Raw genomic sequence first — 25,848 nt, 5'->3', positions numbered from 1 at the left:
TACCTGGGGTTTCAGTCAGATCAGTTCAGTCGCTCAGTCGTGTCTGACTCTTTGCGACCCCATGAACCAAGGCACGCCAAGCCTCCCTGTCCAACACGAACTCCCAGAGCCTACCCAAACTCATGTCCATTGAGTTGGTGATGCCAAACCTGATGTTTGGTCCTGCTTAAAACTCTTGTCCTAAAGGAAATCAACACTGAATATTCATTGGCAGGGCTGATGTTGAAGCTGAAGTTCCAATACTTTGGCCACCTGATGTAAAGAACCAACTCAATAGAAAAGACCCAGATGCTGGGAAAGATTGAAGGCAGGAGGAGCAGGGGATGACAGAGGATGAGATGGTTGGATGGCATCACCAACTCAATGGACATGAGTTTAAGCAAACTCTGGGAGATGGTGAAGGACAGGGAAGCCTGGAGTGCTGCAGCCCATGGGGTCACAAAGAGTCGGACACAAGAGCCACTGAACAAGAGTAACAAAAACTCTTGTCAACTTGTAACTTCGTATCTCTACTTGCATACTGCTTTTGGCCAGAAAACACAAAGTTAAGAGTTTTAGCACTCCCCCATTTCCCTGTTACAAGAATCCTGTAAGAAACATTCCCTTCTTTCAATTTTAAATTCCACAGAGGAAATGCTTTCAAGATAAAATCAAGGATTCTGGCATAGAATAAAAATTCCCTCATCATTTGGCACCTAAATTCCCTTTGGATTTCAGCCTCCTATTCAGTCACTTGACTACTTTGAAACCTTTTTTGAAGCTCCCTGGCCTGTCTGTTCTTCAGATTTAATAAGCATCCATTAAACACCGACAACGTGGCCCATACTGGGAATAATGAAGACAAGGTGGATGAGGTTCTACCCCAAAGACAGAGAGGCGGAAGAAGTCCAGTCCAGAGTAAGAGACAGATGTGTCTGACGTGATGTTGCTGTTCTCTAGACACACCTGGAGCCTCATCCAGTTCCCCCATTCTGATCCAGGTGCCCAACCAGAAACAGTATAGATAAATGGACAGTGGCCAGACCAAATAAAAGAATTCTTACCCATAACCTCTGCACTAGTCGGCCTGAAATGGTCAGGACTTGATCAACTACTTCTCTATTTTTTGTCCCTGCTTCCAACTCAGGACCAACCACAGAAAGCCAAATATACTCCCAAACCAGTCACACACGACACCCCCACTTCTAATTAGCTTGCTTCCAGCATCCCCTTGCCAACCTCCTACCATCAGAGCAAAATGATGATTTTTTTTTTTTTTTTTTGGACTATAAAGTCTTCCCACTCCCTGCCTGCCTCTGAGTTTCAGCCACATGCCAGTGATGGGGGCTAAGGCCCTTGCTATAGCAAGCTCTGAATAAAAAGCCTCATTTGCTTTTTTTTATTCCGGTGGATTTTTCTATTTCCACAAACCTCATTACTTCAATCTTGTTTACTGGTTACTCTCATCCTGAACTTTATGCTAATTATCCTTTGTCTGACTCTTCACCTCACCTTGAACCCCTCAAGGTCAGGGACTGTGTCCAAACAGGGCACCTGGCACAGTACTTGCCACGTAACACGTCTCCAGTACTTTTTATTGAATACCAAGGCTTGAAATAAGAGACTGTATTGGAACTTACAGACCACGGATAGGCAGTCACTTGGCCCCCACCCTGACACATAAAGCACTTTTTCGTAACCTACTGAAATGTTTCCAACACTCTGTCGTAACAAGTTGGCCTCCTCCTACTACTGTGTAAGTTTCCTTGTCTTGTTTATCATTGTATTTCCAGACCTAGCATTTAGGAGGCATTTACGAAATAATAACTGGGGACTCTATCCCTTCTCAGTGTCTATCCTGAGAGATTTGTACTTTCCTTTTCTTTAATAAATCCTGTTCACTTGGTACCATGGGTGTCTGCGTGTTCATGAAGTTCATTCTTCAGCTCTGTGAACAAGAACTCGGATTCTCATTTCATCTTTTGGGGGCTCATCCAGGATCCTTCAACACCTATGTAAGATCCGAAAAGTCAAGTCTAGGCAATGGCTGATTCCACTCCTCCTTTTGGGACCATCTTATGGAACTGGGTATCAACTTTCACCTGGTAGAAACCCCTGGTCCTGAATGGAAGTCTTATTTTGCTCATATTGTTTTTTGGCCCTTGTATTCTAAATTGTCTCTCTCGCTTTGTAATGTCTCACATTGAAGCTATCAAGCTTCAAATGGTTACAGAAATAGAGCCTAAGATGACATACCGAGGTTCACTAGATCATCCCAGTGGTGAAGATCTAACTGCCATCCCTTCATGATGCCCCTGCATAGCTTGGAGAAGCCAGACTGGTCACTGCCCCTTTCTCCATAATGGCATTGAGAGTCTCCATCTCTAGAGGTGGGGATTGAGGTAGAAACTGCTAGGCAGTCAGGGTAGGGCTCTGAGACCTCGGTCTTGTTTTCAATAAACATCTCACTCCGTTAGCCTAAATTCTGTCCTGAATTCTTGGAATGCGTCCTTTTGTTGTCCAGTCGCTCAGGCATGTCTGACTCTTTCTGACCCCATGGACTGCAGCACTCCAGGCTTCCCTGTCCTTCACCATCTCCCATAGTTTGCTCAAACTCATGTCCATTGAGTTGGTGATGCCTTCCAACCATCTCATCCTCTGTCATTCCCTTCTCCTCCTGCGTTCAGGGTCTTTTTCAGTGAGTCGGTTCTTTGCATCACGTGGCCAAAGTACTGGACCTTCCAGCTTCGGCATCAGTCCTTCCAATAAATATTCAGGGTTGATTTCCTTTAGGATTGACTGGTTTGATCTCTTTGCTTTCCAAGAGACTCTCAAGAGTCTTCTCCAGCACCACAGTTCAAAGGCATCAATTCTTCAGAACTAAGCCTTTTTTATTGTCTAACTCTCACATCTGTACATGACTACTGGAAAGGCCATAGCCTTGACTATATGGACCCTTGTAGGCAAAGTGATTTCTCTGCTTTTTAGTATGCTGTCTAGGGTTGTCACTGCTTTTCAATGTGTCTTTGGCCTGATAAATGATCAGCAATCAGATCCAGGGAAGCAACCAAAAATGTAATTACTAGTAAAGATATAAAACTGCTATAATCCCCACCTTTTGGGGGACTCTTTACCCCCCTCAGTGTCCATGCTGAGAGCTTTGTACTTTCCTTCTCTTTAATAAATTCCTATTCACTTGTCAAAAAATTTAAAAAGAAAAAGAAAGAAACAATTATTGAATGGCTAAGGCCACTGAGAAGAGACTTTTCAGAGTCCCCTGGACTGCAAGGAGATCCAACCAGTCAATCCTAAAGCAAATAAGTCCTAAATATTCATTGGAAGGACTGATGCTGAAGCTGAAACTCCAATACTTTGGCCACCTGATGTGAAGAACTGACTCACTGGAAAAGCCCCTGATGCTGGGAAAGACTGAAGGCAGGAGAAGGGGACAACAGAGGATGAGATGGTTGGATGGCATCATGGACTTGATGAAAATGAGTTTGAGCAAACTCCGGGAGTTGGTGATGGACAGGGAAGCCTGGTGTGCTACAGTCCATGGGGTCACAAAGAGTCAGACACGACTGAGCGACTGAACTGAAGGCCACTGAAGCCTCACATTAAATGCCAAGCTTTTTACAATGCCAATCATCATGAAACTCCAGCTCTTAAGTAAATCTTTTCCCTAACACCTGCAGACTCCAAATATCTCACCTTTACTTCTAAGTGAAACCTGGACTCCCCCCGCTCACCTGCAGCCTGTCAAGCAAAGCCTTGCCTCACATCCAACAGGCACACAGGCAACAGGGGTCATTCCCACTGTCCACCCCACCCTGGCCTAGCAGGTTCTGCAGCACCATCTTCCCTCATCCTCAGTCCACCTCTCCTGGCTCTTCCTTTCCTCCTCGCAGAACTAACCTGAGACTCTCTGCCAAGAAGCTCCTGCCAGGATGAATGAGCAGAGAGGGCACGGCAGCCAAGTTTTCTGTTTCTTTCATGTCTCTGCTTCCCTGTCACCTCCACATGGAACCCAGTCCAGGCAGTTCTGCTGAAGAACTGACAATGTGGTCATCAGCCTTCACAACTCAGCTACTAGATGCCACTATTTTCCTCATTACAGACTGAAGTCAGAGAGATGCTAAGTCAGTTCCTGAGAGGACAGAGTAGACGGAGAATTACTCTCCCAGGTTTCGCTCTATAAACTTCTATGTGGCTTGAATTTTAACAACTTTAATGATAAAATAAGGAATCTCCTTTGCCCTCTTGGCTTTCTACCATTCACACCCTGACAACCTTCTACTGCGGGTTCATCCAGCATAGCTCTTCTTTTTGACCCTAAGCTACAGAGACTGCTGGACAAGGTCGGGAAATGGAGCAACTACTCTGGTCTCCAGCATGGTTCCACAACCTTCCCCTGAGCTCTAACTTCCCCTCACAGCTGTTACAAAAGCTCCCTAACTCCTACTCTGTGCCTCAAAAGACCTCACCTCCCTCTCATTTTCTCCGTGTCTATTTTTCTTTTCCGACTCGAGCCCAGGCTTCTCTGCATGCTGGCACTGGTGTTTCCCTTCATCCTGGTTTCCCCCTCACCCAATCATACACACATCCTCACATCACTTCCGTCTGTGACCCTCTTTCTCATTTCCTTCAGGGACCACCTTCTTGAAGAGTGGGGCTCCCTCACAGCTCACTGGGCTCCCACCCAGTCTCAGCCCCTAAGGACTGGCTGCCATTCTGCACAACTGGCTCTCGAAGGTCATGACCTCAAATTTGCCCTACTGTCCAATGCAGAGGCCTCTTCTCTGCTGCGTGCACCACTGGCTGCCCCCAAAGTTCTCTCCTCCTGTTCCATCTGATCCCCAGTTGGCTTCTGTCATCTCTTGCTTCTTCTACAAAAGATCTTAAGGCTCTCCTGTGATCTCCATCCTTCTCAGGCCACACGAGTACCCTTGTTAACCTTCTTGAACTGACCCTCAGCTCTAAGGAAAGCTCCCAAATCCATGTCTGCAAGCCTGCACTGGCAGCGAGCTTCCTGACTGTTGTCCTCCTGCTTAGGTACAGGTACCCCAAGCTCAGCGCACAAGGTCTGTCTCCTCATGGAACCTGCTCAGTTCCCCTGACTTTCTACCTCAAGGGCAAGGTGGGTGTGGCTTCCTCGAGCTCTCAGCTGCCAGGCCTCAGCCATCCTCAGCCCCTCCCCAGCTGTTTCCACAGCCAGTCAGCTGACATCCATCACCATGGTGACCCTCCCATCTCCCCTCCTTTCCACTTCCAAGGCTGTTTCTAGTTCTGTGGCTTCTTTTCTCAGCAACTGCCAACAGCATTTTCCCTTTTCTATTAATCTCAGTGAGTGTCCACTCACATGCAGGCTGTGATGTCTGCCCAGCCCAGCCCTTCTTGTACTCCAGCCCCTCACAGACACTGACTTATAGGAAATGGCCTGTGTGGATACCACCTTGGCCCCCAGCCAGTGCCTGCCATCAAATGGCTTTCCCCACCCCACCGTGGGCGACTCAGTGACTTCAGACAGACAAGAGTAAAGACTGCATGGCTGCCTTCCTCCCAGTCCCGCTCCTTGTGAGTAGACCCACCTGGCCAACTCAACATGTCTCACACAGAACCTTCACAAAGAGCTCAGTTACGTACGGTGAGAGAATCTTTCCAGCCAAATAAAGATGACAGTACAAAGTGATGAACAGCTTTATTTCCGTGTCCTGGTTTCTTCGAGGTTTCGCTAACAACTGTGATCCCTGTACTGGTGAGCATGTCAACAGTCACAAATACATCACCTTGGGGAGGAAACAAGCAGGTTGTTTGTGTTTTTTTTTCCTATAACCCACTGCACACACCAGGAAGGCGGCCAGCTCCCTGATCCTGTCTCTCCTTCTCCTGGTGTCTCTGTCCCACGGGAAGGGTCCAATCAGGAGGCTAAATTCGAGCACTACTCTCCTGTTGCTTCCTCCTCAGCCCTGGATCCCTCTTGAGGACAAAAGAAGAATGATAACTCCCTTTTCCTGGTTCTCAAATGGAGGATCTTAACTGCAGCCAGTGTTTCAAAACCAAACCAAATAAAACATCTGCAAAGCAGTGCTGGGCCTGGCTGTCTCCCACTGGCTCTCATTTTCTCTGCCACACTGTCATTTCGGGAGGTCTTCCCTAAAGTGCCACTGTAACTTGTCTCACCTTTCAAAATGGGGATCAGATAGGAAGAATTAACCAAAACTAGCAGAGAACAAAATCGAACTTCGTGAAAACTGCCTTAGACTGAACTCCAGTGAGATGGACATCAATAGTACTCGCATCCCAACCACCCAATTCCTGTGCCCAGTCCCAATCTCTGCCCACACCTCTGTCTGCAATGCTCAGGCATCACAGTCCCTTCAGGGCAAAGCTCCATGTAGAAGGAGGCTGGACGCTTTATGAGGGCTGCACCTGCTTGGGCTCATCTGCTGACAACCTGGGCTGGCACTGGGGGCACCACCACGTGAGCCTCTGGAAGCCCCCTGGGGGCCCCAGGGACTCTTTCACCACCTGGTGCCCAGCAGGGCACTGCTCCTTCTGGTAGATCTGCGTGTGCTGCTGTGTGCCCTGGAATTTGCCCTGCAGCCAGTCTGCACTGAAGGCCATCACATGGTCCACGAGGGCCTCGAGGCGTGGAAGACCCAGGAGGGAGCCTGGAGAAAGCGGGTGGATCCTGGCTCTGAACAGGGCCTCGTTCTTAATGATGTTCCCTGCAAGAAGGTGGGGAGGGGACGAGGGAAGGCAAAAGGACACGTCCATAAGAAAAGCTGACCACAAAATTAATTAAACGGAGCAAAGCTAGCATAGGGAGCGCCTCAGGAGGAACCATGCATCCTCGGGGCTCTCAAGGGAGTCCCTGCACTGAGCTGGTCACCCCATCTGCGAAGGATCTGCTAACATCCATCTGGTGGATCACAGTCCATGGAGTTGCAGAGAGCTGGACACAATTGAGGACTTAGCATGCACATACCCCAGAGGTGGTTGTAAAGATGAAGTGACATAAAACTCACACGTGGCCCAGGTTATAGCAAACAGATTAACAAAAGGGGCTTGGATCTGAGTGCCTGGCTGTGAATCCTGGCCCAACCAGACCCAGCTACCTGACCCTACCGAGTTCCCTGCCCTCCTTCAGCTTCTGTCTCCTTCTCTCTAAAATGGGGGTGGGTTACCTGGTTTTCGTGGGCATAAAATGGACACATACAAACAAATGTTGAGCACTATGCTGGTATGTGGAGAGTAATAATAAATACTAGCTGCTATTATTATTTAAAATGTCAAGCTTAATGCCTGAAATATAGAAAGTGTTCAGAAGGTGTTATTTTTTGCAATTTTTAAAAATATTTACTTATTTTTAATTGATGATTGCTTTACAATATTGGTTTGATTAGAAGGTGTTATTTCATTATTTTTCTACTCCTGTCTCATCTGCTGTGAAGTCAACTTTGACCTTTCCTTTCAGAATCAGTAAGTTTCTTCAAAATGTCCCAACAGTGTATTTTCTTTAACCTCCACTAGGCATTTATCACAGTCTATCTTAAGTTCCAGGAAGTTGAGTCCAAGTCTGCTGGGTTATTAACACTCTCCTCCAGGAGAGACAGTGGCTTAGTGGCAGGCAGACGTTTAGCATGTGTGGAGCGATGGATGGGTGAAAAGACTGCTCTTTCCAAGCACTTCACAGTCAGACAAAATTTCTAATTCACCGGTGGACTATCTGATTCATATCTCAGCTGAGCCCTTAGAGCAAAGGGTCTTTTGCTTTAATTTTTTCAACTGAATGAAGGAAATACTGGTAAGTGGCCATCCTGCAGAAGAGCAGTAAGGATGGACCCGTGTGCCTGGCAAGGTGGAGTCAGTCACCTGAAAAACGTCAGCTGTTATGATTACTGTCCGTACTAGCAGCTAGTTGTAGAATATTTCTCTTGCTAAATTACCCTAAACACTGCTCTTAGAAGTCTGTGACAATTAAAAACTAAATTTTTTTTTTTTTTTAAAAAGGATGGAGATATGACCCTTGCTCTCTAGAAGGTCACACTCCAGGAGGCTGCCAGGCCAACTATGACTAACAATATAATCAGGGTAGGAGACAGGTCAGAAAAGCCTGATCTACTCCTTCATTTTAAAAAACAGGGAAGGGACTTTCTGTGGTTGCCCAGTGGTTAAGATGCTGCACTTCCAATGCGGGGGGCATGGGTTTGATCCCTGGTCAGGCAACTACGACACCACATGGCACAAGGCAAAAAAAAGAGAGGGAAGCAGAGCCAAGAAGCCCTGACAGGTGCGGAGGGTCCCAGTGTCCCACCTCCCGGACAAGGGACTTTCTCACTAGGTCCGTCAAGCGGCCCACCCTCTGCCATCAGCCGTACCTAAGCCTGAGAAGTATCGCTGGTCCAACAGCGTATAGCAGACGGGCAGCTCCCGGCCCAGAGCCTCCAGGGCCTGTCCTCGGTGAAACTTTTCCGACAAGATGTCAGAGGTGGGACTGACCACAGGGGAAGAGAAGCGCCATGCCATCTGACAGTTATAGAAGGCCAGGAAGCCGCTCCCGCTGAAATGCAGGACCAGCCTGGGAAGAGAGGAGAGGCCACAGTGCACAGGGTGATGCCAGAAGCATCTGGTCCTACGTGCACACACGGCTCCCACTCCACGCAGGACAAACCTGGGGAAGCTCAGGTCCCGCAGGACAAAAGGGATGGCTCTGCCAGAACCGTCAAACTCTCACAGCCAAATGGAGTAATTAAAAGAAAACATATATACTCTTTTTCCTGATCAAAACAATACTTAGACGACAACTTGGGACGTACAGAAGAGGCTCAAGTTCAGGAGGCGTGGCTACGGCACAAAGCAGGGCTTGTTAGGAAGGAGGGCAGAGAGCCGATGCTAAGGAGGCACCTCTCCCATCCTGGGCAAGATCACACTCACTCCCCTGGGCTTCCTGAATTGCAGGCAGAGGAGAAACCTCCATGAACCCCGATAAGCAACAGTGGGTCACTCTGTGAGGGGAGAGACTCAGCCTGCAGCTGGACTCCAAGACTCATGCATCTTATGTGAAAGTTAAGGGACAATTTGAGAGGAACAGGACTCAGAAAAACACCTATGCATGGTATCTGAGGTAATTACTCAAGGAAAAATACATCCCAAATGGAAACGAAATCAGCAGGATTCAAGGTGGAGGAAGATGGAAAGGATGGACGAAGAGACCAGCACAGGACCCTGCAACAGCTCCTGTGTGATCTGAGGCCTACAGGCATGCAGAGCACCTGAGAATGTGAACCAAACGTGAGGCAAGGAGGCGCCCAACAAAGGACACCCTTCGTACGTTTTTAATATCACTTAATTTAATTATACATAACTAACAATTGAGTTAATTAGCAATCTGGAACTAAAATTCTAAACTAGCTCAGCAGACACAGAAGATGGGGTAGAAATGACAGAAAAGTATAGAAGTAGAAATACTAATATTTTAAAAGTCTCAACTAGGAGGGAGGGGTGGCAGGAGAGTGAAACACCAGTGTTAATAATAAGGGAGAAGATTATTAATTTAACGCTATCAAAAAAATTGATAGCTATTAACCCGGGGGGGGGGAACAGATATTATTTAAAGATAAGATTACCACCAATAGGATGAAGATGAATAGCAGTACTTCCAAATTAACAGGGGTTTAAAAAAAAAGGGGGAAGAAAAGAAACGTGATAAATCCTGATAAATCCAACAGAAGAAAACAAGGGACAGTAAGACTGCAAATGAAAGAAAATCCAAACAGCCTAGTTACCCAATTTCAAAACAAGCAGTTTCAGTTTGAGTTTAAAGAGATACAAAAGCCTACTATTCACTGTTGATAACAAACATACCTAAAATAAGTGAAAAAAAAATGAACTTATAAACAAGTGGAAAAAAAAGTACAGGGAGTGAGCCAACCAAACATGGAACAGCACTGTTAATATCAAGAGAAACAGAATTAGGGCTAAAGGCAGACAGAGGGAACAGGATTATTTAATAATGGAGCTCCAAAGAAACTGTGAGAGTCAGGGACCCTGATGCCCGCGACCCAGGGCCGCAAAACAAAGCCACTAAAGTGCTTAGAAAGAAAGACAAAGAGAAACTATGAAAACACAACTACTGTGGGGGATTTCAATGCTCCTCTTCCCAAGTTTGGCATATTAAATAAGCAAAAAATAAGCAAGAACGGAGAAAATCTGAGCGATCAAAACAACTACCTGTTCTTAACATTTACAGAGTGTTTTACTTTTTTTGTTTGGTTGGTTTTTATCAGAATGTTTTACTTTTAGTGAACATTTTATCTTCACTTATGTATATAAAATGTAAGCAAAGATCAATTTTGTGTTTGGCTGCAAACTTTGATGCCAAAAGTAGAAAACGTACAGGCTGTTGTCCTGATCATAATCCAATAAAAAAATTAAAAACAATGACCCCAAACACTCAAAGAAAGTAGATATAACTCAGGCCATGTTCGTTGGGAAAATCATCCCTGCTCTCCAAGCTGCCAGGTGGTTCCCGCCCCTCTCCTGGTGTAGACCACAGTCTCCCTGCCGTCACAGTGGCCAGGGAAGTGGGTTCTCTCCCCCAGAAATGGGCTGCCAGAGGGCAGGTGGAGACCACCGAGCGTGCCTGCAGAGCCTGGCCCAGGCAAAGCCCAGAGACCCTGCATAGCCACAGTCAGCCACAGCCCATGGCCTACTCGACCATGCCTCACCTGGGAATAGGGTCCCTCCAGTCACCCCTCTTGTTTGCCTTCTTCGCTCTGGAGAACTCGTTCACCCAAATGCTGCCAAACAAACCAAAGCTGACCTGCAGCCACCTCTCAGCACCTCCTGCAGGGGTGTCTCCCCCCATACACTGCAGACCATCGTCTCCACTGGGGACAGCACTGTCTCCTCCCGGGGACCGGGAGGACGGGTCAGAGGCTTCCTGGTGGTTCCTGGCTTTGTCCTTTTGCTCTCCTTTTCGCAGAGGCTCTGACAGTGGGGAATTGTGCAGGGACACAGTTTCTTCATCTGGATCAAATCTAAGGAATAATTTCTTTCCATGGACCTAGAAAAAGATGAACATGATCTAAGGCTTGGTATAGAATTATTTGTGTCTTCCCCAAATTCGTATGTTGAATTCTACCCTCAATATGATAGTGTCTGGAGGTGGGGCCTCCAGGAGATGATTAGGTCATGGGGATGGAGCCCTCCTACACGGGATAAGTGCCCTTATAAAAGAGACTGCAGAGGGCTCCCCCACCCCTTCCTCCACATGAGGACACAGCAAGACAGCTGTCTACAAACCAGGAAGTTGGTCCTCACTAGACAGTGAATCTGCTGACACCTTGACCTTGGACTTCCCAAGCTCCAGACTGTGAGAAATAAATGTCTGTTGCTTATAAGCCACCTGGTATGAGGTGTTCTGTTACTGCAGTCCACAAAGACTGAGCCTTTTAGACCCAGAGAGGGGAAGACTGGAAGAGGTGCATCCAGCCATTTATCCTAATATAAATGTCTCCCCTCCTGCCTCTTCTATGAAGCTTTCGCAGCTTGAGTATTCGGGACTTGCCTTTTGCTTTTTGCTCCAGTCATATGAGCACTTAGTATACAGTTTTCAAAATGATTAGAAGCAAGCGGAACAATCGTATCAGCAATGAAAGAGATGCACGCTGGATGCAGAGCCACTCTAGAATGCCCAAGAGGAAATACTTCCAATTTTTTCATGGATGAGCCAGTCTTCTGAGTCTGTCATGAAAAATTATTTTCTACAAGCCAGCTCTGTGACAGCAGGTGCTAAGATGCAGGCCTCTGGGATCCAGAGACAAAGGGACATTAATCGTGTCCTGCAAACTTTGCAGGACAGTGTGGACAAAGAGTACAGGTGCTCTCGTGCAGACCTGGAGGTTAGAGGGCTTGGGCTCCAGTCTCTGTCCCTTGCCAGCCTATGTCAGCTTGGGCTAACCACTCTCCCTTCCCTGAGCCCCTCCTTCAAATGCAGAAAACACATGTGAAGGTCTAGCAGACCTCTCACAGACAACTTTCAGTTCTAACTGAGGTTTTATAGCCTGGGATGTATGTGTGAGACAGAGAGAGAGAAAGGAAAGAGAGATAGAGGGCAAGGTGGAAGATAGAGAACTAGTATTTACTGAGCCCCTATTATGTGCCAGGCATAAAATCTACTTAATTCAATTTTAACTGGTAGGTGGTTTACCCCATTTTACAACTCAAGCAGACACTGGAGCTGAGATGTTGAGTACCTTGCTTAGGAGCACACAGCTAAGAAGCAGCAGAGCTCATTAGTTTCTCTACCATCAATGACTATAAGTCTCCTAAGTACCAGACACTCAGTTAAGTGCTAGGAATACAATGATGCTGAGGCCACAGCCCCTGTCCTGTTTATTTGTCTCCTCCAATCAAAAGGCAGGACAAATTCAGGAATGAGGGGCCAACAGGAGGACATATAAGGTCCCCTGGAAGCACATCAGGGTCTCTCCCCCAACCCAGACCAGGCAGAACAGGAGGTTAGAGGGCTTGGGCTCCAAAGGATGTGATGGCAAGGCGGAATCCAAAGGAGACTAGGAATTACCACGGTAACATGAAGGTACAGGAATGGGGGTGGAGTAGGGAGAAAAAGGAAGATCAGCATGTCAAACCAAGAGCAAGAAGGGCTGTGAAAGGAGCTCTAAATAGTTCAACATGACTGGGGAGAAATCTAAGGCAGGGTGAGCTGCAGGCCAGAGGGGAAGGCATGAATCAGACTGGCAAGCAGCCACATGAGCACTTTAGGGAATACTGACTGATATTGAGGGCAAAGATGAGCCAGGCTGAAACCCAGAACAAAAGGCTATGCTCAATTCTCCACCGATTAAAAAGTAAATGAAAAAAACATTTTTTTAAGACTATGCTCTTTCCTCACCCCCTTGCTGGCCCCAGAGAATTACATACTGTTCCCAACCAAAGGTGCACAGTGGACTCAGCTAGAGTCACCAGAGTCACTTCAGACCCTGAATGTGAATATCCAGCTCATGCACAGTTCCATGGGCCACTGCCGCTGACCTGAGGCTGAGAAACGTCAGAGGAGGAGTTGCATGGAGTCCCAGCGTGGCTACCCTCAGGAAAAAGGAAATGACAGCATGTAAAGTCTTAAGAGAAACTGAGGGGAGGGACAAGCTGTGTTGATGGAGCTGGCTCACTGCGGTGAGGTGTGGAATGAACCAGCTGGAAGACGGTGAACTCACCTGGGTATCCTGCAGCCAGAGGGACTGGAAACTTGTGGGGTTTAGCTTCTTGCTGCTGCCTCCTGTCTTGACCACCTGCTGCCCCACAAAGGGGGAGACCAGATGGTGAAACTTCCTCACCAACGGCCCCTCTGGCATCCCTGCAGGCAGAAACAGGGAAAGAAGCTGCTGGCTTAGCTGTTTTCTCCATCATTTCTGGTGGGTTCCAAGCTTTCAAGTCACCACTGTTTTTGCCATCAACTTTAAGAGCATATACAGCCAAAAAGAGAATGTGGTTGGGGAGGGAGGTGGTCAGATCAAAGAGAAACCCCAGGAATTCCCTGGTGGTGCAGTGGATAAGAATCTCCCTGCCAATGCAGGGGACATGGGTTCGATCCCTGGTCTGGGAGGCTCCCATAGGCCACGAAGCATATGTGAATCCTGTGAATCACAACTACTGAGCCCCAGAGCTGCAACTACTAATGTACGAGTGCCTAGAGCCTGTACTCTGTAACAAGAGAAGCTCCGGCTCACTGCAAATAAAGAAAGTCCATGAAGAGCAAGGACCCAGCACAGCCAAAAAAATAATAAAAATAAATAATATGTCCCCCAAAAATTTTTAAAAAGAAAGTCCAGCTGCAGCAGGGTGTCAGCCAGTTTCCCAAGGATGGTTGCCTCATCCAGACCCTCACCTTTCTCCAGGCAGCACCAACAACATGCCAGGCACCACACAACAAGTGCCCTCCACTGTGACCCTGCAGACTGAACAGGAGCCAGCCCTTGTTAACTTTTTTCCTGGACTGCGGCCCTAACTCATCTCCATGTTTCCTCTGTCCTCCTCTGTCTGCCCTCCCAAATCATCCCAGCCCACTGCTGGTACTTTGTCTCCCCTATTTCAGTGGAGAGATGGCTGGGACAGAGAAAGCTGTAAGCGACACAGACATAGATGCCGATTCAGCCTGCCCGGACCGTCCTGCGGGCAGGAGCACTGTGTATGCGACCACCACGCAGAAAAGTGACAAGGAAAGTGACAAGTCTCAGGGTCATGTCAGGTCAGATCAGGGAGAGGCCACATCCAGCTTAACTGGAGAAAATTACCCCTGGTAACTGAGAAACAGCTGGGGTTTCATGTTAACCCTGATGAAGGTCACCTGGGACCCCCATCTCTTCCTGCCCCAAATCATCGCACTCCACTGGGGTCATGTGTGAGGGGCATCCACATGTTTGAGTCTAAGTGCTCAGCACCTCAGCTTCTAAGACACTGAAGGCATCCCCCCAACTCTTATACTACTTATTCACCGGCTTCCTCAACTGCACAAGCCTGCAAATGATGATGAAAACCCAAGGAACTAAGCAGCTTCCTGGCATGGGGGTAGCTACTGCATTTCAGTAACTCTGAAAAGAATTTTAAAATCTCAGAATGGGCGTGCCTCTTACAATCCATGTTTTCTCGCTGTTTAATTAGCACCACATTCCAAAACATTAACGGGTATTTTTATTTTGATGGTGCTTTAGACTCACTAAAATGTAGTGTAGGTGAAGTCGCTCGGTCGTGTCCGACTCTTTGTGACCCCATGGACTGTAACCTACTGGGCTTCTCCGTCCATGGGATTCTCCAGGCAAGAATACTGGAGTGGGTTGCCATTTCCTTCTCCAAGGGATCTTCCCGACACAGAGCTCGAACCCGGGTCTCCCGCATTGGAGGCAGACGCTTTAACCTCTGAGCCACCAGGGAAGCCCTAAAATGTAGTGTGGTTGCCCCTAATCAGACCTTCAAGACACTCGACAGAGTATCCTGACAAACCTGCGCGACTGCAGGGAGACGGGCCGCAGTTAAGTCGACCTGAACTTCTGCCAGCTCTGAGCCCTAGTCCTCTCCAACAGAGGAAGCTTCTGGAAAAGCTCCTATCTGAAATGCATCTGATCCTTAAGATCTTGCATGTGTTTTTTAGGTTTACTTATGGAGATGGAGCTTCCCTGGTGGCTCAGATGGTAAAGTGTCTGCCTGCAGTGCAGGAGACCCCGGTTCGATCCCTGGGTTGGTAAGATCCCCTGGAGAAGGAAATGGCAACCCACTCCAGTACTCTTGCCTGGAAAATTCCATGTACTGAGGAGCCTGGTAGGCTGCAGTCCATGGGATCGCAAAGAGTCGGACGCGACTGAGCGACTTCACTTCACTTTATGGAGATGGAAAGCTGGGCCCAGTTACAGCCTTAAGAGACAAGAAGCCAAAGGGACACCGGTTCCAAGGGGACACCCCGCCCACCCTCAGCCCCTCCCCCGAACGGTGAACCGCGCGGCTTGCGGACCACAAAGAAAGGAAGAGAGAAAGGGGCGTCGCCGGCGTCCCCTTTCCTCTGCAGATCAACCTCCCCCATCCCCACCCCTCCCCCACTCCCCAGAAGTCTAAAATGGCCGCTTTCCCAACGCCTCCTCCGGCTGATGTGCGGGAGAGGCGGGTGCAAAGACGGAGCAGGCGGTCACTGCAGGAGCGTGAGGGTGGGGGCGGGGGGGGGGGAGGCGGTAGGTTAAAAAGTGGTAAACAGCCGAAAAGAAAGAAAAATTCGACCCGGGGTACGGGTTTCCATGAGGTATGCTTCTAAAATGTTCAGTAACTGAGTTTTCATGCGGTTAACAGGTGATGAGGGTAAAGCTGGGAAAGCCCTGCATTTCCAACTGGGGGTGGGGAGGCCGCTACCCGCGCAGGTCCTGCGACGCCGCTGGCGGGGCTCGCGGCTGGACTCACCGGCTCTGGGCCCCGAGACCCCGGGACCTCAAAGGCCCGCACGCAGCCTCGGGGAGAGGCGGACGCGAGGCGGGGCACCAGGACGCGTAGGGCGAGGCTCCTCCCTCGGGGGCGGGGTCGCCCGGGGCTCCGCCCCCTGCTGAGCGTAGGAGGCGGGGCTCACGCCCGGGGCGGTTGGGGTTCCGGGCTCCTCAGTCCAAACAGGTGCAGTGAAAGAGCTGGGGGTCCTGAACGACATCGAGGAGGTTCCAGGTGTCTCCGGGGGCACCTGGGAAACTTGGAGGGCGGAGAGTGAGGCTCCAGGCAGGGGTCTCTTCCAGTTGTCCCTTTCTTTGGACTTGTGACCATCGATAGTGAGCCGTATTCCCCAGTCGTTCTAGCACCTCCTCTTATCATGTCTCAGTTGCAGAATTTGGAACCAAGGATTCTCCCCAGCTTTTGAAGAGAAGTTGAAAGACTTCATCTTGGAGTGGTACCTAGACCCAGGTTGTGCAGGGTTTCCAGCTCTTAGGTTTCCACTCTTTGGGAGTGGCGGGGGTGGGCTGTAATAAATGTCCAGATTCTGGAGTCAGATTTGAATCCTGGTTCTGCCTGTATTAGTTCTATACTAAGCAAGCTACTTAAAATCCTTCGGCTGAGGAATTCCAAGGCTGGCCGTCCAGCCTTATGCGGTACGGGTTCGATCCCTGCTCTGGGAGTTAAGATCCCACATGCCTCGCAGCCAAAAAGCCATAACATAAAATAGAAACAATATATTGTAACAAATTCAATAAAGTGTTTTAAAATGATCCATGTTAAAAAAAATATATCTAAGAAAGTCCATGTCTACCTTCTTCATGTGTAAAACGTACTTATAAGGATTTCTGAAAACTTGAATAAGTATATACAGCTGCTAGAGTGTCTGACGTGCAGGACTGCTCAATAAGTGGCAGGTACTTTTTAAAGTTGAATTTCTGGGCTGGTCTCAGATGGAATGTTCGAAAATCAGGCTGTTGCATTCTGGAGGCCACAAGAGAGAGAACGCTGGCGCCCCTACATGGTGAGTGTGTTAACTGCAAGGGGGTAACCTTTATGCCTACTGAGAGTGGGTGCTCAGGAAGCACCCCTCTTCATGCCGGCTCTGTGACCTTGGGTGAGTTTTTTTTGATGATGGTGGGACAAAAAGGTTTGCACCAAATGATCTCTCAGATCCCCTCATGATCTGTAAGTGCATCAGACATGGTCTCCCAATCCAGGTATCCTTGTTTCTAGCTGGGTTGTTTTCCTTCCATTTGACTCTCCCTAACCAAACTTCACTTTCACTTTTCACTTTCACGCATTGGAGAAGGAAATCGCAACCCACTCCAGTATTCTTGCCTGGAGAATCCCAGGGACCGGGGAGCCTGGTGGGCTGCTGTCTATGGGGTCGCACAGAGTCGGACATGACTGAAGTGACTTAGCAGCAGCAGCAACCAAATTACTTTGGCCACCTCATGCGAAGAGTTGACTCACTGGGAAAGACCCTGATGCTGGGAGGGACTGGGGGCAGGAGGAGAAGGGGACGACAGAGGATGCAATGGCTTGATGGCATCACCGACTCGATGCACATGAGTTTGAGTCAATTCCGGGAGTTGGTGATGGACAGGGGAGGCCTGGCGTGCTGCGATTCATGGGGTTGCAAAGAGTCGGACCTGACTGAGTGACTGAACTGAACTGAACCAGCTACTGGAAGGAAACCTTAGCTATACTATCCTGATTCTTTGGCAGCTTGTGTCTTGTACTCCCACAGACCCCAGACTCTAATCCTCCTGTAAGGAAGGGGCTACCAGGAATTCCTCACACTTCCCCTTGTGTGATCTGGTAGTACTTGTCAGCAGAGGTGAGCAGTTATGCTTTTTTTCTTTAAAAATTGAAGTGTAATTTATATGTGGTTATGGTTTTGATCTAAAGTGAGGAGAAACACAATAACTATGCAAGCAAAATAATTTCAAAACATGGGCACTATTTCAGGGGTAGGGTGGAATGGGGAAACTAGCTGTGGTCAGCCTGGAAGCCACATTAAGGAATTCTGCAAGGATGTCATTGAGGGGGGCTGGACCAGAAGACTTCCTGAAAGTGTTTCCAGGTCACATCCCTACAGCGAAGTCTGGGGATTCTTTGAATAACGAAGCGACAACTTCACATTCTAAAGCACATTAGCTAGCATCACTCATTGCTTTGTTTGGCAGAGAACAACAATCCTATTTAGGATTCTGTTATTTCAGTCTTACCGTTTTTGTCCAGCATCCCAGCCCCAAAGTCTTAAGAACCGTAGAAGTAATGAAATTTTCATTTCATGAGTTGTAAAGGAAAAGGACAGAGGAACGAAAAATCTAAATGTTTCACGTCTCTAATTACAATCCATTTCATTGGACTAAATCTTTTTTAGCAAGGACTAAACCTATCTTAAAAGAGACGCAGCACAAGAGACTACAATATCTTTGTGGTAAGAGGGGTCTATTTGTATTGTTCACTGGTATCATTTACTAGTATTGAACTTCATCTGGATGAACTTCTTGCTGTCAGAGATTCAGTGATTTGGAAACGGAAACCACCCAGTGATTTGAAGTTCAGGTGCATCTGGTTTAAAATCTATGCGGTCATGTTTATTGCTCAGGTGAAGCAGGGGAACCACAGCTGTAAGATAGAAGGCAGTCACCACACAGCTCGGGGATGCAGTGTGAGTGTGTGTTGTGGGGGGCGATGGGGGTTCTCATTTATCAGCCTTCACTAGAGATGCTCCCTCTTTGGATCCTTCTGAAGACCTAAGTCAGGGCCTAAGAGCACCAGCAGGCACCTTACAGGATTTTTCTGTGTCCTCTGTTCCTGTGAACCCAGAGCACAGCTGTATGTGGTTGCCCCTCTCTCTGTACAGCTGAGACCACAATTTCCCAGGCTTCAGCCAGTGTTCTAGCCATGCACAGACCCAAAGAAAACTGGACCTTGAGAACCTCGGTCTGCTTTAGTGCCATCTTGGCTTGGATTATTTAGCTCTCCTTGTCACCGATGCCTTTTTGCAAATTGGACTGCCGCAGCTACTGGAGGGGAGATAAGAATCGCACAGGAGCCAGGGTGGCACAGAGCAGCTGTGCTCCCAGGAGGCTACAGAACAGAGGCTCAGTTACTGGACAGAAAGGAACAGTGTCCAGGGCCCGGAGTCCCCAGAAGCACAGATTCCACTTCCCGGGCTACACTTGGAAGCTCTGAGCCTCGTCCTTGGTTCTGGGAAGATACTATTTGTGTTGTTAAGGATGGAGGCCTGTTTGTGTTCCAGCTTCAAGCAAGGCAAGGATGTAATCTGAAGAGTAGTCTCCAATGTCAGAAAATGATTTTAAAAACTGAAAACCAGTCACCTCCACTCCACCAGCAGCTTGCCAAATGACCAAATTTCTTGTGCACTATGTGTCCACATCAGTAAGTTCTGGGGGCTTAGAAGAGGGGGCATCAAATAACCCCCAGCCCAGGTCTAATTGGTGCACGTTCAGTGAATATAAATTCATGTTCACTACTCTCATCCCAAACCAAACATCTGGGGTGAAGCACAAAATCATGGCTAAATCTGCTGCTGCTGCTGCTGGTGCTGCTAAGTCACTTCAGTTGTGTCCAACTCTGTGCAGCCCCATAGATGGCAGCCCACCGGGCTCCCCCATCCCTGGGATTCTCTAGGCAAGAATACTGTAGTGGGTTGCCATTTCCTTCTCCAATCCATGAAAGTGAAAAGTCAAAGTGAAGTCACACAGTCATGTCTGACTATTTACCCCCTAAAGGTATCGAAAAGTCAAATATTAAGGACTGATGCTCCTGAGTGTTAAAATGATTTGATCTGCACTTCAAAATTTTTGTCATAGTGAGGGGTGAGCCTGAAAGGGACCGTGAGGGATGTCTCAGCCTGAACAAACACCCCCCAGGGGCTGCACTCACCATATTAGGGCAGACACTTATTCTAAGGACACCCTCGTTGTGAGTCCATTTCCCACCCCCACCTCCCCATCCTTCTTCTAGCCACTTTCCAACCATCTGGGAACTGCCTCCTTTCAAATATCCTGATTGGTAGCAACTTGACCTCCTCTTGACCTCCTGGGGCCTCCCTGGTGGCTCAGATGGTAAAAGAACCTGCCTGCAATGCAGGAGACCCAGGTTGGGAAGATCCCCTGGAGAAGGGAATGGCAACCCACTCCAATATTCTTGCCTGGAGAATTCTATGGACAGAGGAGCCTGACAGGCTACAGACATTGGGGTCGCAAAAAGTCAGACACGACTGAGCAACTAACATTATTATTGACCTCTTCTAAGGATACATTTGATTTGAAAAATCAACCCAGTCTGGTGAGCAAGGAGGATGAAATAAAGCTGGATTTTACCATCTGGGGTGAAGCACAGGTTATGACCATATAAGGAATGAGGTCAATCTTCTGGAACTGTGTGTGAAGGTATATATATATATATCCATTCTCTGAAAGCCATTCCTAAAGGGAAGTGGCAAAAGTGTTTTCAGCTAAGACTTCATCATCAGAAAACACATCTTCCCCAAGGCTAATATAAATCCTGGTAGGTTTATTTTTGCTTCTGAATCTTTTTTGCTACTCTTTGCCAGAGTTATCAATTACTCATCTTTCTGGATGGTAGATGTATTGAATAGCTTTGGCTATTTCATAGCCAGTTTAAAGGCTTTTCCAATTTTATATCGAATGCTTGTTATAGTTTTTTATCCTCACTTGCTCAAAAAATAACGCGGGTGCTGTGAAGGGTCAAAGACCTTCAGTTACCAACTGGGTATAAGCCATCTGAGAGGCAGGAAGCTGTTACCAACAGTTCTGAGTGGGAGCGGATTTGCCTGTCTGGGTTCTTTTCCACAAACCTTAGAGTCACCCCCCTCAACCCCACTCCACTTTTAAGATGAAGCAAGTAAGCAAGTCTGTAAGCCTAAGTGAAGACAAAATGGACAAAGGAAAGGTTTTTCCCCTCCTCTCCTACTGGTATGGAACCCTTGGGGGGCTTGTTTGGATTAAACCATAATGGAGAAGATGGCAAACAACTCAGTGTGACCCTCCAGTACGTAGTGTAAAATAAGGTGGACTGGTGAGTACTACCTCGAAGCTCTCCTTCACACTTCAGCTACCAGTGTTTGCCAGCAGCTCTAGAAATGGCCCCCTTCCTGGGGCGGCAACTTCTAAAAGGCCACAGGAACTTCAGTTAAGGGCTGGTTCAACCCACCCTAGGAAACCAAACCTAGAAGTTACCTGTCGAGTCACAGACTAGTCAGTAGCAGGGCTCAGATGCATGTCCTTGTCACTAACCCCTGGCACCTACAGAGGAAGTCTCGGCCAACTGCCAACAGGAGTGGACAGAGAAGTGATTCAGCAAAGGGGCCTCGGTGGCTCAGGATTGCTTTGCAACGGGCAGCAGTGAACTTCTTAGAAAACACCGCGGAGGGAGGAGGAGAAGGGAAAGAGGAATACAGATAAATTTATTAGTTAAATACTGATTTTACAGCCATTTCACCTTAAGACAACGTTAGCAGTTTTGTGGGTTAGGGAAGGGTATACAAGGGGTGGGGGGCGGCTTTCGTAAAAGAAAGCCGATGTAAATGATGATTAAAACAGATCTTGGGTTTAAAGATAACCCTGCTACCGCCGGGAGGATTGCGGGGCGGGGGCTGGGTGTTTGTGGAGTAGCACAGAGGAAGGCCAGTCAGCTACACTCTGCGGGCAGCCAGGGCACGGAAGGCAGCGACTTCGCGAGCCCCGGGTCACGGGTAGAAGAGTAGAGACAGGAACGCGGAGAGGAGGCCGATTGCCGAACCCAGGGAGCGGCAGGCGCCCCCTCGCGCCCTTGTATCTTCTCTCATCGCTCGTCGTCTTTCTTCCATGAGTTGTGTTGTGTTTGTTTAAATATATATTGGAAAATCCCTAGCATTTTTGCCTCCTGGACAGACGCCTTCTGCTGGAGAAAGGACGCGGGTGCAGGCAGCGCGCGCCCCTCAGATGGACTCGGCCCGCGGCCCAGGCAACCCGTGTGTTTCCAGGGAACCACAGCGCATCTTCAAGTTCCAGGCCAACAACCCCGCCCCACGCAGCGCAGCCCCAGCCTGGTTGGGGGAGGCCGTCCACCAGACATCCTGTCCAGAAGGATCTCAAGTCTTAGATGACTGCTAGTCAAATTCGCTCCAGCAGCAGAACCTTTTTTGTTCTTAGGAACCCCCCTGAGCGTGATCGGGCGGAAGCAGGATTCGGGGACTAGTTCAAACTGCAGGCTGAGCAGAATCACCGAGAGCAGCGGAGGGGCGTTTCTTTGCAGAGGCCTCGAGGAGGGCGGGGGTGAAGAGAAGGAGCGATTTGAGCCGCGGAAGGAACTTGCAGGGAGACGAGGTTGCCAGGTAGCGAGTTTGCGGAAGCCACTCTCCCCACGCAGCATCTGGTAACACTGGCCCTACACGCAGTGTTTCTGGAGTCAAGATTCAATATGAGGGATGCGGGCGCACTGAGCCCGAAGGGGAGTGTTGGCCGAGGGCAGGACCGGCCGCGGGGCGGTCCAACAACAGATGCCCGCTCTACCTGCCCTGGGATCCCCGGTGCCCGCAGCACCGTGGAAAGGCCACCAGCTTGGGTGCAGTGGTGGAAACAGGGGAGGACTTCTCGTCTCTTGTCGGGGGTGACGGGGCAGGAAAATGAGAAAAGTCTGCAGCTCCGTGGGAGGGGCTGAGGTGTGCTCCTAGTGAAGGGGGTGGTGGGCTCCTCCTGATCAGAGTCTGAGCTCTCCAGTCCCCCACCTTAAAAAGGTATGCGCTAAAATCCCCTAAGCAAATCATTGACTTCAAGTTTCTTCCCAGTTGTTGTCTGGAGTCATCCCAGACAGAGCAGGCCGGCACCCTGGAGCCCAGAGCCTCATCTCTGCTGTCCCCCGTGTCCCCAAGTCCGGGCAGGAATCCGAAGAGGGAAGGGGTGATATTATGCAGTGATTATGTCCCCATGACTGTCAGCCAAGGCCAGGCTGTTCCAAGGGTCCTGCTTGGAGCTGGCCTGTGGTGACTGGCTGACAGAGGACGCGTAGCCTTGCGGGGAGAGCTTCAGAGCGGAGAGGACCGGGTGGATGGAGGACCCATGGCCGGACATCGCGCTGACCGAGAACGTCTGAAAGTGAAAGGTATAAGATACTATCAGCGGGATCCTTCCTACCGGAGAGCGGAGCCCTGCTCTGTAGCTGTGCCCAGGCTGCCTCCCACCCCAGGAAGGGGACCAGGGGACAGGGTCAAAAGACAAGGGCGGGAGAGGTACCATGCCGCACTGCTGGCCCCCTGACCCCTGAGGTATGAGAGGCAAGGGATCTTCCTGACTGACCAGCTGCTTCTGAGCACTGACCCAGTAACTCTGTGACTATTCTGGTTTCTCAGACGCCTTTGATGATTGCATCAGACATTTTCTATAATCTTAGCACCATCAATGTCTATTTCCAAATAGAAGCCATTCCCCCCTGCCCAGAAGGGGCTCCTGGCTCTCTTGGTCCCACAGGACCAGTTTCTCTTCACTCTGACAGCAGAAAGCTCACTAGGACATGCTCACCTCAAGTACAGGAGGAGAAGAGATCAATTAATGGGAGACTATGACCAAGTTTGGAGGGATTCTGGTCCCAAATTGGGGAGCCACAGAGGGAAGAGGGTGGAGGAGTAGGGTTGCCATCATATCTGACAGAGGGACATGAGGGTCCCGCTGGCCCATCTCTGGACACATGTGTGAAGCTGGACCTGCAGCCAGCTCTCATTACAATAGCATCCTGCCTGTGATCCCTCATCAACCCCAAGCCTCCCACCCTGCCCGCTGCAGCTTCCACAGGCCAGGAGGGACCTCATCCTACTGTTAAAATCTACCTACCGTCAAGGTCAAGCCACCCTCACTGAGGAGAAAGACTTGCTTAGAAAGCCCCATTCTGCTTCCCACAGCCTGGGATGGGTTTGCCACTTCCCCTAGCGAGCCCACAGTCTAATTCGGGTCGCAGTCATGCTGTGTGCCAGCCCGTCTTCACTGGCCCTGGCACAGGTGTTGCTGTTTAGTCACTAAGTCGTGTGTGACTCTTTGCAACTCCCTGGACAGGCTTCTCTGTCCACAGGATTTCCCAGGCAAGAGTACTGGAGTGGGTTGCCATTTCCTTCTCCAGGGGTTCTTCCCAACCCAGGGATCAAACCTGCGTCTTCAGCATTGGCAGGCGTGTTCTTTACCATTAAGCTACCAGGGAAGCGTGGCACAGAGTGTATCACGGTTGTGTATCCAAATCGTTGTAGCTTGATCAGATATGCTGAAATATACCCCTGTGTGGACAGCCCCTTGCCTTGGCTGGGGGCCTGGCCACCTGGAGTCTACTTCCCCATGGGCAGTACCTGCGACAGGGAGCTGCTGGGCCCGTAGTGGGATGACAGCCCGGGCTCTGTTTTGATGGGGCGCATCTCCTCACTGCTGCTGGCGGCCACACTGCTGGAGCTGCTGGAAGCGCTGGTGGTGGGAGGGAGGCTCTCACTGCCTGAGGGACCTGGAACAAGGCAGAGTCAGGACACCCAGCCCAGGGCCCGGGACACATGGATGGTGGCCCTTGGAGCCAGCTGGGGCAGATCAGCGCTAATGGCTCTGTGTCACTTGCTGGGGAGAGAAGAAGCAGGGCCCTTCATCAGGCCAGGGTGGTCATTCTCATGATGAAGCAGGAGCAGCAGAATTTCAAGGGAACTTCTTCAGGTGACTGGCTCATCCCCCCTTATCCCAGATCCTTGGGGCCACATATGTCTCAGGATTCAAAACTTTTGGATTTTAAATGGGGCAAGACCTGTATATTATAGAATACCTGTGGCAGGGTCTGGGACAACACCCAGTAATTAAATACATTAATAGTTCTCCAGCAAAATGTGAATACTCACACATGGGATAAATAAAGATTATAAATAGCCTGTGTCAGTTCAGATTACGTCTTGCTGCCAAATCTAGCTCCCTAGGTTTGGAGTTTCTGATGGGGGATCGTACACCTGATCCTCCAGGACTCCACCATGTAAAGAGATGAAGTTCCCAGGGGAAGGTGCTGGGCATACACACAGTGTGCAAGGAGGGGGAAAGGCCGGGGACCAGCTATGAGACACTGCACGTTCTAATAATACGTGACTGCCAGAAGGGGCAAGCCACTGTGGAATCTGGAAAAGGAGCACTTCGGTCATGTTCTCAGTAGTGGAACAGGGAAAGTCATCCGAACTTGTCAGGCCTTACATTAGAAGATAAAATTTCCATCAGATCAGCTGATTTATTTTCTCTGCCCCTGCCACATTTTCCAGTAAAATCTTTGACAGTGGTACTGACTGAGAAGGAAGTGCTCTTTTTTTAGACTTTTTATTTCATATTAGAGTTTAGTTGATTAACAATGTTGTGATAGTTTCAGGTGGACAGCAAAGGGACTCAATCATACATATATATGTGTCCATTCTCCCCCAAACTCCCCTCACATCCAGGCTGCCACATGACATTGAGCAGAGTCCCCTGTGCTACACAGTGGGTCCTTGTGGGTTATCCATTTTAAATATAGCTGCATGTACATGTCAGTCAAGCAGGGAATGCTCTTGGTAGGGGACCCAAGTAGTCCTCATCTTGAAATCTAGAAATTGAGAGGCAGAGTGTATATTGAACAGAATATCCATATTTCCTAAGTGAAACCACAGGGGGTTTTAATTCCAGCTCTACCCATTCACAGCTATGTGACCCTTGTTAAGTCACTGCCCTCTCTGAGCCTCAGCTTGCTCATTAGTAAAATGGGGATCATAAATGGGGTCTAGTGAGGGTCTTTAAGGATCAAGGAGACAGTATTTGTGAAGGAGGTTTACAGAGCACAAAGTACACACAATGTCAATTATACACTAGC

The 25,848-nt window shown here is 48.9% G+C and overlaps 2 protein-coding genes across 5 annotated transcripts in view; both read right to left on the bottom strand.

Moving 5' to 3' along the window:
* Positions 1-5,662: 5,662 nt before the first annotated feature.
* NEIL2 (nei like DNA glycosylase 2) lies at positions 5,663-16,090 on the bottom strand. The gene is made up of 5 exons (XM_069576756.1): positions 15,946-16,090; positions 13,221-13,360; positions 10,710-11,047; positions 8,361-8,560; positions 5,663-6,707 (listed from the first exon to the last, which is right to left on the bottom strand). Exons 2-5 carry the CDS (start codon positions 13,356-13,358, stop codon positions 6,394-6,396), a joined length of 990 nt encoding a protein of 329 aa, XP_069432857.1. The 5' UTR covers positions 13,359-13,360; positions 15,946-16,090; the 3' UTR covers positions 5,663-6,393.
* A 5,321-nt stretch (positions 16,091-21,411) lies between these two features.
* The window catches only part of GATA4 (GATA binding protein 4), a 79,634-nt gene continuing 75,197 nt past the window's right edge, over positions 21,412-25,848 (bottom strand). For all 4 annotated transcript variants that reach the window (XM_069576755.1, XM_069576753.1, XM_069576754.1 and 1 more), the window contains exons 6-7: positions 24,335-24,483; positions 21,412-23,093 (exon numbers count right to left, since the gene is read on the bottom strand). In XM_069576755.1, coding sequence (XP_069432856.1) covers positions 22,911-23,093; positions 24,335-24,483 — 332 coding nt within the window. In that variant the 3' untranslated portion in view covers positions 21,412-22,910. The remainder of the gene's footprint in view (positions 23,094-24,334; positions 24,484-25,848) is intronic.

The sequence above is a fragment of the Ovis canadensis genome, chromosome 2, assembly GCF_042477335.2.
Source record: "Ovis canadensis isolate MfBH-ARS-UI-01 breed Bighorn chromosome 2, ARS-UI_OviCan_v2, whole genome shotgun sequence".
NCBI lineage: Eukaryota > Metazoa > Chordata > Mammalia > Artiodactyla > Bovidae > Ovis > Ovis canadensis.
Note: the sequence above shows the minus strand (reverse complement) of the source record. Positions and strands in the feature narration are given on the sequence as shown.

Excerpts from the sequence above, each read along its gene's own strand:
- NEIL2 (XM_069576756.1), bottom strand. The coding sequence starts at position 13,358 with ATGCCAGAGGGGCCGTTGGTGAGGAAGTTTCACCATCTGGTCTCCCCC. Across the intron at positions 11,048-13,220 it reads TCTGGCTGCAGGATACCCAG|GTCCATGGAAAGAAATTATT; the intron begins GTGAGTTCACCG and ends ATCTTTTTCTAG. Across the intron at positions 8,561-10,709 it reads TGGAGGGACCCTATTCCCAG|GCTGGTCCTGCATTTCAGCG; the intron begins GTGAGGCATGGT and ends CTCTCTTCCCAG.